At 43.8% G+C, this 16,031-nt stretch overlaps 1 protein-coding gene across 1 annotated transcript; it reads left to right on the forward strand.

The window, feature by feature from the left end:
• Nucleotides 1-3,996: 3,996 nt before the first annotated feature.
• Nucleotides 3,997-15,818, forward strand: SERTM2 (serine rich and transmembrane domain containing 2). Its single transcript, XM_058713277.1, has 3 exons — nt 3,997-4,283; nt 4,442-4,539; nt 11,580-15,818. Exon 3 carries the CDS (start codon nt 12,366-12,368, stop codon nt 12,636-12,638), a length of 273 nt encoding a protein of 90 aa, XP_058569260.1. The 5' UTR covers nt 3,997-4,283; nt 4,442-4,539; nt 11,580-12,365; the 3' UTR covers nt 12,639-15,818.
• Nucleotides 15,819-16,031: the final 213 nt, after the last annotated feature.

A 16,031-nucleotide genomic window follows, 5' to 3' on the forward strand; every position in this document is an offset into this window, starting at 1 on the left:
CTCACACCCCATGCTAAGGCCTATAGACCTTGGCTACCTGCTTTTAGAGAAAGAGAGGATGATAGGTTTACTTCTTTCTCTCCCCACTTGCAACCTCCTATTTGGACCCTCACCAGGGCAGAGCAGGAATAGAGAAGAGAGTAAAGGGATTAGTCATTTCTTCCTTGGTAGAATGAATGGCTTCCCATTTTCTGGGTCTCTGGCTCTTTCTTCTTTGGGTTCTTGAAAGTTTTGGGGTTTTTTTTTTGTTTTTTTTTTTTTTGAGAGAGAGAGAGAGAGAAAGAGAGAGAAACACAAGCAGGGAAGCGTCAGAAAGAGAAGGACACAGAATCTGAAGCAGGCTCCAGGCTCTGAGCTGTCAGCACAGAGCCTGATGTGGGGGCTTGAACCCAGGAACCATGAAGTGATGACCTGAGCAGAAGTTGGATGCTTAACCAACTGAGCCACCCAAGTGCCCCTATTTTGGGGGTTCTTTAAAGGCCCCCATCACTGAGAATCCCTCTCCTACAATTTGGGAGACCTGGGTTGATGCATTTCTATTCAGGTTGGTAGTTTACAACTCCTTCCTCAGTCCCTAAGAATCTAAAAGCTATTTTTAGATTAGTCCCTAAGAATCTCCAGCTATTTTTTGCTGGGGTCTCTCTACCCCTTTAGGTAGCTCTATTAGACAGGGTCCAGGATGAACCCACCTTGGCTTTCGCTATTGCATAACCCCCATTTGGCTCCCAGGAAACACTCAAACATCCTCTGCCCTGACAAATTCTGGGAATGCCAGCCAATCCCAACAAAGTCAACCCTGTCCTCCTGCCAAGGGCCACATTAGCTTTCTCAGAATGGAGTACAGCCCCAATCCTCTGCCTCCACTGTCAGGAACAAACGTCAAGTTCTCTGAGTGGTCTGGTAATACACCCTCTCGCTAGAGTTGAAATGAAGGAGGTAACATATCCCTTAATCCCAGCACGCCTGTGGAAGGTGGTATGGAGTCTTAGCCTGGCATCAGACACCTCTAAAGAAATGTATTCACGAGTTTTCTCTCCCACTCTCCTCCACAATCTGACTTCTTTTTATTTCTTGGAACCTGTTCTGGAGCATTTCCTTCATAAGTTCTGTATATGATAACCTGACTTTGGAATTTCCCATCCATTGTAGGGGCACCTATTATGTCTTCCTGGAAACCTGAATTTTATTTATTTTATTATTACTTTTTTTTAATTTTCAAGAGAGCGTGTGAGCGGGGAAGAGGGGGCACAGCCAGAGAGAGAATCTTAAGCAGGCTCCATGCTAGCCTGACATGGGACTCGATCCCACCACCCTGGCATCATGACCTGAGCCGAAATCATGGGTCGGTCACTCAATCGACTGAGCCACCCAGGTGCTCCAGAAACTTGAATTTTATTTTATTTTTTTAATTTTTTAACGTTTATTTATTTTTGAGACAGAGAGAGACAGAGCATGAACGGGGGAGGGGCAAAGAGAGAGAGGGAGACACAGAACCGGAAGCAGGCTCCAGGCTCCGAGCCGTCAGCCCAGAGCCCGACGCGGGGCTCGAACTCACGGACCGCGAGATCGTGACCTGAGCCGAAGTCGGACGCTTAACCGACTGAGCCACCCAGGCGCCCCAAGAAACTTGAATTTTAACATCACGTTATCTAGAGCTTATTTTGTTCTAATTAGGTAAGAAAAAAATGGACTGCCCCTGGTAAAGTCTTATATTCAAATAGCCTTATTCTCTTTTGACATCTAAAACTTGAAATGGCAACATTCACGTTTACTCAGCATCTACCATGTAGTACATGCTTTAGAGATATTTTCTCATATAATCCTCGTGATGATAGTCTTTGCCACTTTTACAGATGAGAAAATCCAGTCTCAAATTGACTTTCTCAAGGTAACGCAGAAAATGCAGATCAGATCTGAGGCTGAAACCCATGTCTATCTGACTTCAAAATCGTGGTCCGTTTGTTAACATTATAACCTTCGATCTTGTCCACTGAACTACCCCAAATGGCAGAATAGGAGTGAACGTGTATCCCCAGGGAGCACCGGGCAGCCTGAAGAAGCCCCGCAAAATGTCTCTGAAGTCTCATGCTTGACTAAAAACGCATACAAAATGTGCGTTTTATTCAACGTGTTGTCATATAAACCACATCAAAAATTATCACTCAAATGACCTATGCTCTCCCTGTCTGAATCTTCAAGGAAAATTAATCCTCTAGAAAGATGCATTGTGTTTATCCTGCAGTTTCGTGAATCGTGAGTGTACCACTGCAGTGTGAGTGACCCCGGCATCGTCCATAAGGTATTAGACTAGCCGGCAAAGCATTGAGGATTTGCAGCAGAGCCTCTACCCATTGTAACCGCTAGAATTTGGAAAATGAAAAGAGAAGATGCAAGGCTTGTCAGGGAGAATTTGGGGAGAAAGGGAAAGCACCAAAGTAATTTCTTAAAAATTGGCATAACACTATTATTATTATATACTATCATTATTATACTACTATTATTGTTATATACAATTATTAATTCCATAACAAAATTTGCTGATGACCATGAGTTATTGGATGAACAGTACACTAATGATGTTATAATACTGGAAAAGTCAGGAGACCATTCAGCTGTTCTTAACCTGTAGGCCATGGAGCATGGAAATTATATGCCTATTTTTGAGGGAAGGGAAGGTCCACAGCTTTTACTATGTTCGCAATGGAATCCAAGACCCAGAGACAGTTAAGAACCACTGCTACAGGGAGAAGAGCAGAGAATTGGGGATCGCACTGCCTTGTTTTCAAATACTTGCTCCAAGCTTACTAAATTGCGTGATATGCCTTCTCCCTGAGCCTCAGTTTCCTTATTTGTAAAATGAGGATAATAATACCCAAGTCATACGGTTGTTGTGAGGGTTAAATGAAATTCCCTACATTAATTGCTTGAACAGAGTAGGCACTCAAGAAATGTTAATCCCCTTGCTCCTGCCACAATATATATAACACAGTAGGGACATTTAAACTACAGGTGGATAAGGGGCGCCTGGGTGGCTCAGTCAGTTAAGCATCCGACTCTTGATCTCGGCTCAGGTGATCTCACACTTTGGGAGTTCAAGCCCCACTTTGGGCTTTGTGTTGACAGCATGGAACCTGCTTGGGATTCGCTGTCTCCCTCTGCCTCCCTCTCTTTCAAAAATAAATAAACACTACAAATAAAATAGAGGCACCTGAGTGGCTCAGTCGGTTAAGCGTCTGACTTCAGCTCAGGTCATGATCTCCCAGCTCAAGTGGGTTTGAGCCCCTCATCAGGCTCTGTGCTGACAGCTCAGAGCCTGAAGCCTGCTCCGGATTCTGTGTCTCCCTCTCTTTCTGCCCCTCCCCCGCTGGTTCTCTCTCTCTCTCTGTCTCTGTCTCTCTCAAAAATAAATGAACATTAAAAAATTTTTTTGGTTGATGGGAGAGGGGAAAGTGGGTGATGGGCACTGAGGAGGTCACCTGTTGGGATGAGCACTGGGCATTGTATGGAAACCAATTTGACAATAAATTATATTTAATATAAATAAATAAATAAATAAATAAATACTTTTTAAAACTCTGAAAAAAAATTTTAATAAAATAAATTACAGGTAGATGTACCATTTATAATGGAACATATACCCTGGATAAATACACTTTCTTCAAAGATATTCTACCTAATGCTCAGACCTGGATTCCAAAACTGATGTTACATTTCCACACACACACACAAATTATTCAGTTGGTGCAAAAAAAAAAAAAAGTTTCCCAAATCTGGGCACACACATATGCATACATGCTATTCATAAAGATGAAATTATTCAAATACCACGCTCCGTGCTGGCATGTTCCGTTTCAATTCTGAGCATTGATTACCATAAGACCTCGGCTGAGAAACCTCTTGAATCCAGCAAGGGATCTGACCCGCTTGGGTGGCCTATGAAGAAGCTTTTGGCAAGACAGGGAGGCTTCGCTATTCCTACAGCTTCATGAGGAAGCCTCGAAGGGGTTAAAGTGGAAGGCTTACACAAACTTTGCCTCTCCGCTTCTCCCTTATCTCCTCCCTCTCTGGCTCTGCTCTCCGCCCGCCCGGCTAAGGCAGAGCAGAGCTGAATCACACTACCTTTCCCCGCATCCTCTAAACTGTTGCCTGCGAAAGAGGGACCGGGGACTGAACTGTTCAGACTGCTTCCATTCAAGGGTTCCGGACGGTATATACGCATCCAAGCAGACACTTCTCTTGGCTCTTTTGGAGTTTAAAAGGCGCAGGCATCCGACACTGCGGCTGTAAGTGGCAACTGGCGTTTCAAGTAACTAATCCAAGGTGCTTTTCTGTGTTGGCGCCGGCAAGGTCGGACTCTTTGGGAGGACGAGAGAGAAAGCATACTTTGCGCGCACACTGTCCTGCTTCTCTGGCAAACTGAGGCTTTCGTTCTGTTTTCCAGATTTGCCAGAGATGTTCCCGAACAAGTTGCCTGGCGGTGCAAGCTTCAAAAGGGATACTTAAATGGCCAGCCCCATTTCGTCCCGAAAGCCAGGAAAGGTAAGAGAGATTTGGAAATCTTATGATGTTATTATTTGTTATTCATGGTGAAATGAGTGGCATTATCTTATTTATGGGCAGGTGTGACGAGTAGGCACCATCTGCAGCAGGAGAGACAGCAACTCTCACTTGAGAAAGCTTATTACCTAATGGCTCTAGCCGTTGAAGCTTTTGCTGCTCGAATTGTTTTTCCATAGGCTGATGTGAAACCAGATACTCTAAGAGCCTCTACCTCCCTTAGTTATCTCTCCCCCACACGGGGCGGGGCGGATAAATACAAACGGGACGGGTTAACCCCTGCAAGCCATTGCAATGGATAGTTTCGACTTTCTCTGGCCGAAGAAATACCAATCTGATTTGGGTGGTCCAGGCAGAACTTTGTTGCTCCTAATTCGAAACAAGCTTCGCCCAAGGGATCCCTTTCAGGATTGATGGATGGAAAGCCCCACATTCCCTTCATGATCTGGGTGTGTTCATTATTTTACTTCTGTGAAGGTATATGTATTATGCTGATGTCAAACACTATTACCCAGTACTTGGCAGTTTGAGGTTCATCACCAAAACAGAACGAGTGTTTTTTTTTTTTTTTTTAACTACCGAGGGAGTTCTATTTACCAAGTTGATGACAACACATGCAGTGAGAAAGCCAAAGGTGCATTTGCATCTCTTGTGGGCATTTTGATTTACATTAGAAGTGAAGGAAAGCAGATGTTCAGGCTAATGTTGGACATTGGACCATTATTAAATTAATCCCTTTCCCTCTGCGGTTCCCCCAAACTCCCCTCCCCATTTCTTTTCTTCCTCCCTCCTTTCACAATGTTTTCCTGCTTCCCTATTTTTATCTCTACTTCTTTTTTTAAGTTTTTATTTATTTATTTATTTATTTATTTGGGGGGTTGGGCAGAGAGGGAGGGAGAGAATCCTAAGCAGGCTCTGCACTGTCAGCACGGAGCCCGACGTGGGGCTCGAACCCACAAACCGTGAGATCGTGACCTGAGCAGAAACCAAGTCAGACGCTCAACCGACTGAGCCACCCAGTTGCCCCTGTCTCTACATCTTACTCACTCATTCTTTCTTTCCTGTTATTCACACAACCCTCATCTTCTTCCTCCTCACATTTCCTTCCTTTCCTCCTCTCACTTTCTCTCTATCCCCCCTTCTTCCCCACTGCCCCCTGAATTCCTTACCCTTTTCCTATCCCCCACTCTCCTCCTTATCCCTGCATAGCTTTCAACCACTCTTACAAAAACTAGAGACTAATTCTTATTTTATAAGTTTCCCGGAAAGGATTGTGCGATACTCAAATTGTATAAGGGTCTTTCCATGAAAATTGGATCCTTCAGAATCAACAGAATTTCAATATCTTTTAAAATCGCGTGGGGCCTTTTCTTCCCAAATGGTGCAGGGCTTTTAGCAGAGCAATCACATTCTCCGTGCAACTCATTAGTGCGTTAGCAAAGAGAGCTCTGGCAATCCTGTTCAGAAAGCTTTTATGAGAAGTTGTCACAGATGCAGGACCAGAGTAACAAAGAGGATTCCTCAATACCTAACTTTTCCTTTACTCACTTCACAATCCTTAACGGGTTTCAGAAATTTAATCAGTAGGCCTCTCTGAATTCACCAGGGTGTTTGGTCTCCTGCAGACTATAGAGGTTTCAGGAATATGTGATTAGTTGGTCTTCCAAACCCTCAAATGGGATGTGTAAAGAAACTGAGAACTGTACATGAGATCACTGTTCTCCACAACTTCTCCAAGCTTCACAGAATTCTAATATTTAATAAATATTCGCACCTAAGGAAGATTCGGGGTCGAAGGGTCGGAGGAGGCAGACAATGTATTATCAATTGTGACTGAAAAGCCTCTCTAGACAAAATTAAACTTTCTAAAATTTCAGGCGGCAATCCCACCCCATGTAGTTTTCCTTTCAAATCATGTAACTGATCGTAACTCAAGAGCAAAGTTTCTGACAACGTGATTATTTCTTAATTCCAGATTAAAACCGGGAGTCTAGTTTCCTTTGCACAACGAGGTATGGGGAGTGGGGAAGAGGAATGAAAAGAAAAGGGAGTTTCGGACTCGCCCCAAAGTATATTAGCAATGAGAACAAAGAGAAGACTATGCTTCTTGGGGCGCCTGGGTGGCGCAGTCGGTTAAGCGTCCGACTTCAGCCAGGTCACGATCTCGCGGTCCGTGAGTTCGAGCCCCGCGTCAGGCTCTGGGCTGATGGCTCGGAGCCTGGAGCCTGTTTCCGATTCTGTGTCTCCCTCTCTCTCTGCCCCTCCCCCGTTCATGCTCTGTCTCTCTCTGTCCCAAAAATAAATAAAAAACGTTGAAAAAAAAATTTAAAAAAAAAAAAAAAGAGAGAAGACTATGCTTCTCTTCCAGCTGTCAGTGCTAAGTGCATTTCCTCCTGTCCATGCATTTATTCACTAATTATCGAACAGCTACTGTGAGCAAGGTTAAGGGATAGAATGTTGAAAAAGATCCTCAAGGGGTTTATAAATTGTGATTTGGGGGGAAACACAGGAAATAGATATTTGTAACATGAGGCGAATGTAACCTCTCTGGGAGAGATGCAAAGCATGTGGGAATTAGGATTTGGATGGGGAAATTAAGGTCAGTTTCATGAGCCGAACCATGGAGGATGGTAGCATTTGCCCAAATGGGGAAATGTGAAGATGAAAGGAACTGGTCAAATAAAAACATGGAGGCAGGGAAGTAGATGACAGCGAACATTACAGCTTAGTTGGAAAGGAGGGCAGTGGAAGGATGTAGGTCAGCCAGGACCCGGGCATTGCCGGCCTTGAATGCCAAGCTAAGGAGAATGGAGGAAAGTCCCAAAGCAATTAGGATCCTCCAAGGCAATATGTGGGCTTCCAAAACTTTACTCCTTTTTCATTCTATTTGAGTAGGTGTGAATAAATCATATAGCTTGACACTTTTTTACGAAGTGAAAAATGAAACTAAGCAACATATTGCTTAGGCATAGGTGTGTGTGTGTGTGTGTGTGTAAATAAAAGCAAGGTAATGACTCACAAAATTCAGAGTATTGATTGTTTGGGAGGATGAGTAGGTAGCAGGATGAGATGGGGTGGAGCATAGGTAGATGTCCAAAGAAATTATTAGTTGTTCTCAATCTTGAAGTGGGTGAGTGTTTTTCACAGGTGTTTGTCCATCAGCTTATTAAATAAGCAAATAAAAGAGGCCCTGGAGGTGCCTGGGTGGCTGAGTCGGTTAAGTATCTGACTTCAGCTCAGGTCATGATCTCTTGGTTCATGAGTTCGAGCCCCACATCAGGCTTTCTGCTGTCAGCACAGAGCCTGCTTTGGATCCTCTGTCCCCGTCTCTCTCTGCCCCTCCCCTGCTGGTGCTCTCTCTCTGTCTCTCTCAAAATAAATAAGTAAACTTTTAAAATTTTTCAAAAAAATTGCACCCATGATGGCAACATGCCATAAACCAAGGAGTATGACTTATCCAAACCTGTACCTGAGTTACTCCAATGTCAAAGAGGCATCTCGCACTTGACTTGCACTAGCAGTGAGTGAGTTATCTTCCTTCCACTTCTCTCTTGGAGGGCAGGTGAAAAAGTGATGCCTCTGTCTGGGCTGCCCGGGACTGTCAGAGTCCTGAACCTGAAGTGCTCTCTCGAGTTTGTAGAGTGGTGTTTCTCAGCCCCGGCTGCATATCAAAATCACCTGTAGAGCTTTAAGCATTACAGATGTTCATGCCCCCACGCCGACCTACTGAATCAGAGCTTCTGGAGGGAGGACCCAGGTACATACATTTTCAAAAAGCTTTTTATAAGCGATCCTGAGGGCAGCAGGAACTAGAAACCATTCCTTGCAGAGTGTGCTTAGAAATTCTAAGTGGCTAGCTTGTCACAAAGGACAGATTTCAGGGTCCTATCGATACCCAGAGATTCCGATCTAAAAAGCAAGGGAAAGGACCTGGAAGTCTGCATTTGTAGTAAGCATCTCCAGGTGAGTCTGATGAAGGGACTTCCTGGGACCACAGTGAGAAACATTGCCCCAAAGGTTCCAAAACACTAGGGACTCTGGGTGATTACTGTGTGTACTCGTTTCCTAGGGCTACCATAAACAAACTACCACAAACTAGGTGGCTTCAAACAACAGCAGTGTATTCTCTTAGGTCTGGAGGCTAGAAGTCTGAGATCAGGGCATCAGCAGGGCCACGTTCTCTCTGCAATTTGTAGGGTAAAGTCTTTCCTTGGCTCTTCTAGTTTCTGGGATTTGCTGGCAATCCCTGGCAATCCTTGGCTTGGAGATGCAGCACTCCAATCTCTGTTTCTGTCTTCCCTTCTTTTCTTTTTTTTAAGTGTTAATTTATTTTTGAGAGAGAGAGAGAGAAGAGAGAGCGAGCGAGCAGGGGAGTGGCAGAGAGAGAGGGAGACACAGAATCCAAAGTAGGCTCCAGGCTCTGAGCCATCAGCACAGAGCCGACATGAGGCTTGAATTCATGAACCTCGAGATCATGACCTGAGCCGAAGTCAGACGTTTAACCGACTGAGCCACCCAGGCGCTCCTCTCTCTTCCCTTCTGATAAGGACACCAGTCATATCGGATTAGGGCTAACTTAATGACCTCATTTTAACTGGAGCGTATCTACAAAGACCCTATGTCCAAATGAGGTCACATTCACAGGTACCAGGTGGTAGGACATCAACATATCTTTGGAGGAGACACAGGTCACCCCATAACACTGTTTTAAATAGTTTTTTTCTTTTTTCTTTAAAAAAATGTTTTTAACATTTACTTATTTGTGAGAGAGAGAGAGAGAGAGAGAGAGAGAGAGAGAAGACACAGAATCCGAAGCAGGCTCCAGGATCCAAGCTGTCAGCACAGAGTCTGACGCGGGGCTTGAACTCACACACCATGAGATCATGACCTGAGCCAAAGTTGAATGCTTAACCAATTGATCCACTCAGGTGTCCCTTAAATATATATATATTTTTTAAGTAGGTCCCCAGGGGCGCCTGGGTGGTTCGGTTGATTAAGCATCCGAATTCAGCTCAGGTCATGATCTCACAGTTCTTGAGTTCAAGCCCCGTGTCGGACTCTGTGCTGACAGCTGGGAGCCTGGAGCCTGCTTCAGATCTGTCTCTCCCTCTCTCTTTGCCCCTCCCCTGCTCACACTCTGTCCATGTCTCTGTCTCTCTCTGTCTCTCTCTCAAAAGTAAATACGTGTTAAAAATTTAAAAATAAATAAATAAATAAAGTAGGGCCCAAACCACCAATAAGACTGATTAGCTATGTTCTTTGGCTCGGATATCTGGAGAAAAAGACCTACACTTAGTTACCTTTCAAAGCTCAGTGTACAAAGAATCACTTGAAAAGCTTGGGCCCGGGATTCATATTCCTGGGTCTTGATCCAAGATACCAGAATTCAGGATAAAGGATATGTACTGTGATTGTCTTTTCTACTTATTAGTGGATCAGAAATCAAAAGAAATGTACCTTTACGTTGTGCAAACATGTCTCCTCGACCACTGCTCCAAAGACAGTAGAAGGATACCCTGTCTCTTTGCTCATGTTTCTTGTGAGCCAGGTGGCTCTGCATGGGCGGTAGGGCAGTGGGTAGGCAGACTGAGACTCATCCAGATTCCAGAAAGTATAGTAATGTGGACTAGTAAATATAAAGTTTAAGTGCTTCCAGGCTGGGGGCAAAATTCAAGACTATTGGAAGGGTAATGTGATTGTTGGAGCCGTTTCTATTTACTCTTCTTTGGTATGTTGACAAGAGACAAAACTAGGCTACACTGTCAGCTCTCTGTTACCAGCACGCAAAGAAGTTTGATGGGTGATGGAGGTTTATTTTGTTTATTTTAGTCACCCAGACTCAGAATTCATGTTCACGACAACAAGCCAAATCATTTCTGGAAGACTTCAACAGTAAATAGTTGACCCCATTTACACACTGGAATGTTTTCGCCAAGAAAGACAAGGTTCTGTCTTTGCCAATAATCAAAGATACAGTTATTTGCTCGGGAGCAGACACGCCCTCTCGATCCCTTCAGATCTACAAATACTGAAAAAAATAGTATATCCTCTAACCACAGACCTAAAGGAGAGAGAAAGGCCATAAAAACAAAATTGGGGGAGGCCTGCATTCCTAAAAATTCCATGATTTGTTAAAGCGACCCACGACACTGGGACCTAGAGTTTGAAAAAATGAATCCTTAGATTTAGGTCTTCGTTATTTTATTTTATTGTTTTTAAGTAGGCTTTGTGCCCAACACGGGGCTTGAACTCATGACCCAGAGATCAAGAGTTGCACGCTTTACCGATTGAGCCAGCCTGGTGCCCCTAGGCCCCCTTTATTTTAATGCTAGGGTTTCTTGGGTAAGCCAGAGCAGCAGTTCTCATCCTGGCTACACTTGACAGCCATTTGTGAGCTTTTAAAAAATACCAGTGTTTGGGGCATCCGGGTGGCTCAGCTGGTTAAGTGTCACACTCTTGATCTCGGCTCGGGTCATGATCTCACGGTTTGCGGGTTTGAGCCCACATCGGGCTCTGTCCTGGCAGGGCAGAGCCTGCTTGGGATTCTCTCTCTCTCTCTGCCCCTCCCCCACTTGCGCTGTCTCTGTCTCTTTCACAATAAATAAATAAACTTAACAAAACATACCAGTGTTTGGACCCCACCTCAGACCGATAAAATCTGACTCTCTAGAGTGCTCTCCAGGCCCCTACTGTGGAGATTATGGTTTAGAAAGTCGATGTTGGGGCCCTTGGTCTATACTTTATTATCTCAGGTAAATCTTATGATCAATTAGTTTGGAAAACACTCTCCTAATCTAGCCTAGTTATTAGTTGCTGTTCAGTGATCCGAATTTTTCTTTTCTTTAATAGCCATGTACCACATAGAAAGAAGCATTCAAATTGAAAACTCAGAATATCCTTTTAAAACGAATTTGCCATTTCGCAAACGTTTTGCAATATATCTGTTGATTTGTCTTTCAAAAGAAATTGCCATCTGTTTCTCTTAGATACCTGAATCTTTTATTTCTGTTTTTGATTTTCAGGAATATAAATCTGTTGAAGAATCTTAAGAGTCAAATCTTCTGAGCCTAGACATACTGCTGTCAGCATCTCTTGAGACCTCCTCCTTCTGAGAATTCCCAGGTCTGACCACACTTTCCCTCCAGCCTACAGTGAGGGACGTCAACACACATCCTCTAGACTTCCAGCCCTCGAGCTGTGGCAGCTGGGGCAGGAATCTTACAAGCTCCATCCTTAGGGGAGATTCAGAAAGACAAGAAGGGTGAAAAGTCAGATATGCTGAGTCTGAAACATACAAAAGCCTTTAGAACGGCTCCTCACAGAAGAACCCAAGTAAATCCACATAATTAGTGCACATATTTAGATGAGCTTTACATAAAACAGAAAGCCTTTCTCCCTCTATCAAAACAGAGTAAAAAGTCTGATTTAATACTCAGAGATTCTTGTCCCCATGCCAGTATTATAAAGCAGTTTCGCCGCATTTGTTTCAATCTGTGTAAGAGTAGGACTGTGGAAAATAAAAGACTTATTTGTATATTATTTTTTTTTTAATGATTAAGAATTTCCGATGAAACCTGTGTAAGAGAGGGGTGCTGTGCTGGAGGACAGAGCGTGGCAATTGCCAAATTAGAACATCACCATTTTCTTGCCTGTGCGCTACTGACGGGGTCCGGGTCGTGATTGCTTTGCATGAGATTGTTAGAACACCTCCAGGATACTCAGAGACAGTCTATGTGGCTGTGGAATGCCTCGAGGGCAATAGAAAGCAAATAGGAGCAGGTACCGACTGAAGTCTGAAGTCTTGAGTGATGACGGAGGTGCATTTCAAGTACCATGGAAATCTCACTGGCCGCGCCCATTTCCCCACCCTGGCAACAGAGGTTGATAACACTTCCGATAAGTATTCCAACCTCTACATGTATGTGGGCTTATTCCTGAGCCTCCTAGCCATTCTCCTCATCCTGCTCTTCACCATGCTCCTTCGGCTCAAACATGTCATCTCACCCATCACTTCCGAGAGCACAGAAAGCGTTCCTCAATTCACAGATGTAGAGATGCAGAGTCGGATCCCCACTCCTTAAAGCCGGGATGAATATGAGCTTTAGTGGATCTCAGTGAACCCTTCTATGGTGATGTCCAGGAAAGTTTCTTTTGTTGCATGTGGCTTCCCATGGAGGGAATCAACAAGTTGTTTATTTTATTTAACAAGCTGTTCATGTATTTTGTGTGTGTGTGTGTGTGTTCTTCTTGATCTTGATTCTGTTTGTGGGCTATCTAAGAGGCTTAAGACTCACTCTTTGCCAGAAATAAAGGAAATGGCAGCTGGTTGGGAGGGCAGGTTTCCATAGTAACCAAAGAGAGCCTGGGCCGTGAGCAAACCTCAGACCACAGAAATTCATATGCAGCTATTGTAAAATTCACAGGATCCCTGGAAGCTCCAAGAACAAGAAAAATCTGCTCTCGAAGGGGCTGATTGTTCAAAGAGGGTTCCCCCCCCAGTAAGGGACAAGTTTTAATTTAGCACTTACCCTAAAGAGTCGCCTCTGCTGACATGAAGGTAAATCATGTCAGAGGTTAATGGAAAGGACCACAAACCCTTTCCCAAAGGAGCTGTGATTTTATCATCTAAGGTCAAAGGGTTTGTCCCAAACGAAAGAAGAAATTTAAAGAAACTGTCTCAGTTTAAAGAGCAAGTGCGCAGAAAGTAGTTTCTAGTCAGCAAATTCACCTACAGAGGGGAAATGTGCATTTTATATCTGTGTTATTACTATTACTGGACTCTTAAAAACTCAGATAATGGCAGATGTATTACAAAACTTCAGAATGATGAGCTTCTCCCAAACCAAGGGAAGATTGAGTCAAAATGTGCTCATGACAATGAATCTTGCATTATACGTGCAAATTCTTTACCTTTTTCTCCCTCCCCATCACGCTCCTGAAGAGTTGCACACAAACATGAGCTTTGTTTAAAGATGGCCTTGGCAAAAGAGACTCAGCTATCCTTTTAAAGCAGGAAGGAAATAATCTTGGTATTCTGTCATTGAATGATTGTGGCTTTGGACAAACCATTCAAGCTTCTGGGTGCCAGCTTTTTCTTTCTGAAAAACGATCAGAGAGCTATTTAGTTATCACTGGACTCCTTTTAGATCTGAGGGTAAGAAAAAGACAAGGGAGGAAAGGAGTAAACACCACCCCCCTACAAATCCTTATTAAGATCAATGTCCTCAACTGTCACATTTGTCTTTCCCAGAAAATGTGTTTCCCTTCCTGATCCCTGCCAAAAGATGACGTGGTTCGCTTATTACCTATGAGAGAAATATATTTTTAAAAATCCCATTCTCATAAGTAGCCTGGTATGCCAGGAGTGAGGGAAGAATTTGATTTTTGGCAAAATGAACGTTCCCAAAGGGAACCCGGAGGAGGTGAGTACTGTTCACAAATCACAAATTAGAAGGCCGGTCATATACTTGACACCCAAAAGCTAATACACGTGTGTTAAATTCTACCTGCTCAAAAACAAACAAACAAAAGTCTACCTGCTTCAAAAAAAATCGGTTCTCACTTGCACCTAAAAGATGGTCACCACATTTCACAGGATGCTGCCTCGGGAACTGCAGTGGTGGGAAGAGAAATGGTATGGATGTTAGGTTAACGCCATCTCTACCAGGCATGCAGCTGTCACTAATCTGTTACCAATTTAGATTGGCCCCTTTGATCTAAATCTAGCCTGGTGGTGAAATTCCCAAGTGCTTTCTACTTTTATACACAGTCATTTGCCAATACTCCTCTCTCCAAGGGGCTGCAAGGTGTGTGGAATCCCCACACGCAGAGCTAAACTTGGCAGCAAAGGCTGACTCTGGCGCACCTGATACAACAGCGGATCGTAAGAGACAGCAGGTGCATTCTGCACCATTCAGAAGAGATGAGCAGGTAGGCTCAGACTCAGGGCGTACACTTCCCTCTGGGCCTTTTATTTTCCAAAACGCATGGTGACTTTTATGTTATTGCGTCTGGTGGTTCGAGTTGTGTCTTTATTCAACACCCGGACTCCATGTCCTCTGTAAGGTTTTGGTTCTTTGGCAGCCTTACACGCACGCACTTCATCGAAGGCTGGCAGCATACCCCACAACTTCTTAAGGACACACATAGCCCCTCGCTCCAGGCACCCCCTTTTGTGCTCACAGTATTTGAATGCACTTTACAGTTAAGAAGTCCGTGGCTGGATACATGAAAGAACCGATTTTGCTTTCGACAGCGATGAATAGCGAGATTACCCAGTGCCTTGTTGCCAGATTTGATGAACAGACAGACTACGCATCTATTCCTGCCCACCTGACCTCCCCAGCCCGCATGTCCAGAGTTTAACACCTCTTCTTTAGTCACTGGCTTGGAGCGAGAGTCCTGATTTATGATTAGGTGACTCACCTGGAAAACAAGCACCCTCTTTCATCACAACTACCCCATGGGATCCAGATCTTTACTGAGCATTAACCAAAGCACACAGCACAGTTGCACTAAAATAGCAGCATGACCCCCCCCCCCCACCGCCACAAGTTCCAGTGATGACACAAATGGAGATGCATTTAAGCAGACGTGTTGTTGTGGTGACTCACATGGTATTTAATCTTTAGAAAAATAAACTGAAGGTTTTCATCGTAGCAAACTGACTATAAAGAAAAGAATTTTTCCATTTCTATTAAATTATATTCTCTCCCTCAGTATATTAATTAACGTATATTACTGCTCAAAGAGTCAGCTAGAGCACTCCATGGGCATCATTTGAATTTATCCATCTATCCACAATGCTGACTTGGCAATTCCTTCCCCCTTCCCCACTCTCCAAAAACTGCACGGTAGCCTAAATGTATATAAGCAGGTTATTTCTATGTAGATGTACTCTGTTCTAAGATGAAAGACTGATGCTTCATTTATTATTTATTTATTCATTATTTATTATTATTACTTATTATTATGCTGACCCATATGAAATTGCCATTTCCATATGTCAAAAAGTGTTCGGATATCAGCCATTTCATGTAACTCAACCTAATAAAAAGACTCATGACATGAATTCTCTAAATGGTAACCTCTCCTAATATATTTAAAAATAATTGGGGCGCCTGGGTGGCTCAGTCCGTTAAGCATCCGACTTCGGCTCAGGTCATGATCTCGTGGCCCGTGAGTTCGAGCCCCGCGTCAGGCTCTGTGCTGACAGCTCAGAGCCTGGAGCCTGTTTCAGATTCTGTGTCTCCCTCTCTCTCTCTGACCCTCCCGCGTTCATGCTGTCTCTCCCTGTCTCAAAAATAAATAAACGTTAAAAAAAAATTTTTTAATAAAAATAAAAATAATTCAATTTCTGGGGTGCCTGGCTTAGCTGGTTAAGCGTCCAACTTTTGATCTCAACTCAGGTCATGATTTCACGGTCATAAGATTGAGCCCCGTGTAGGGCTCTACGCCCAGCGTGCTTAAGATTC

The sequence above is a fragment of the Neofelis nebulosa genome, chromosome X, assembly GCF_028018385.1.
Source record: "Neofelis nebulosa isolate mNeoNeb1 chromosome X, mNeoNeb1.pri, whole genome shotgun sequence".
Lineage (NCBI taxonomy): Eukaryota > Metazoa > Chordata > Mammalia > Carnivora > Felidae > Neofelis > Neofelis nebulosa.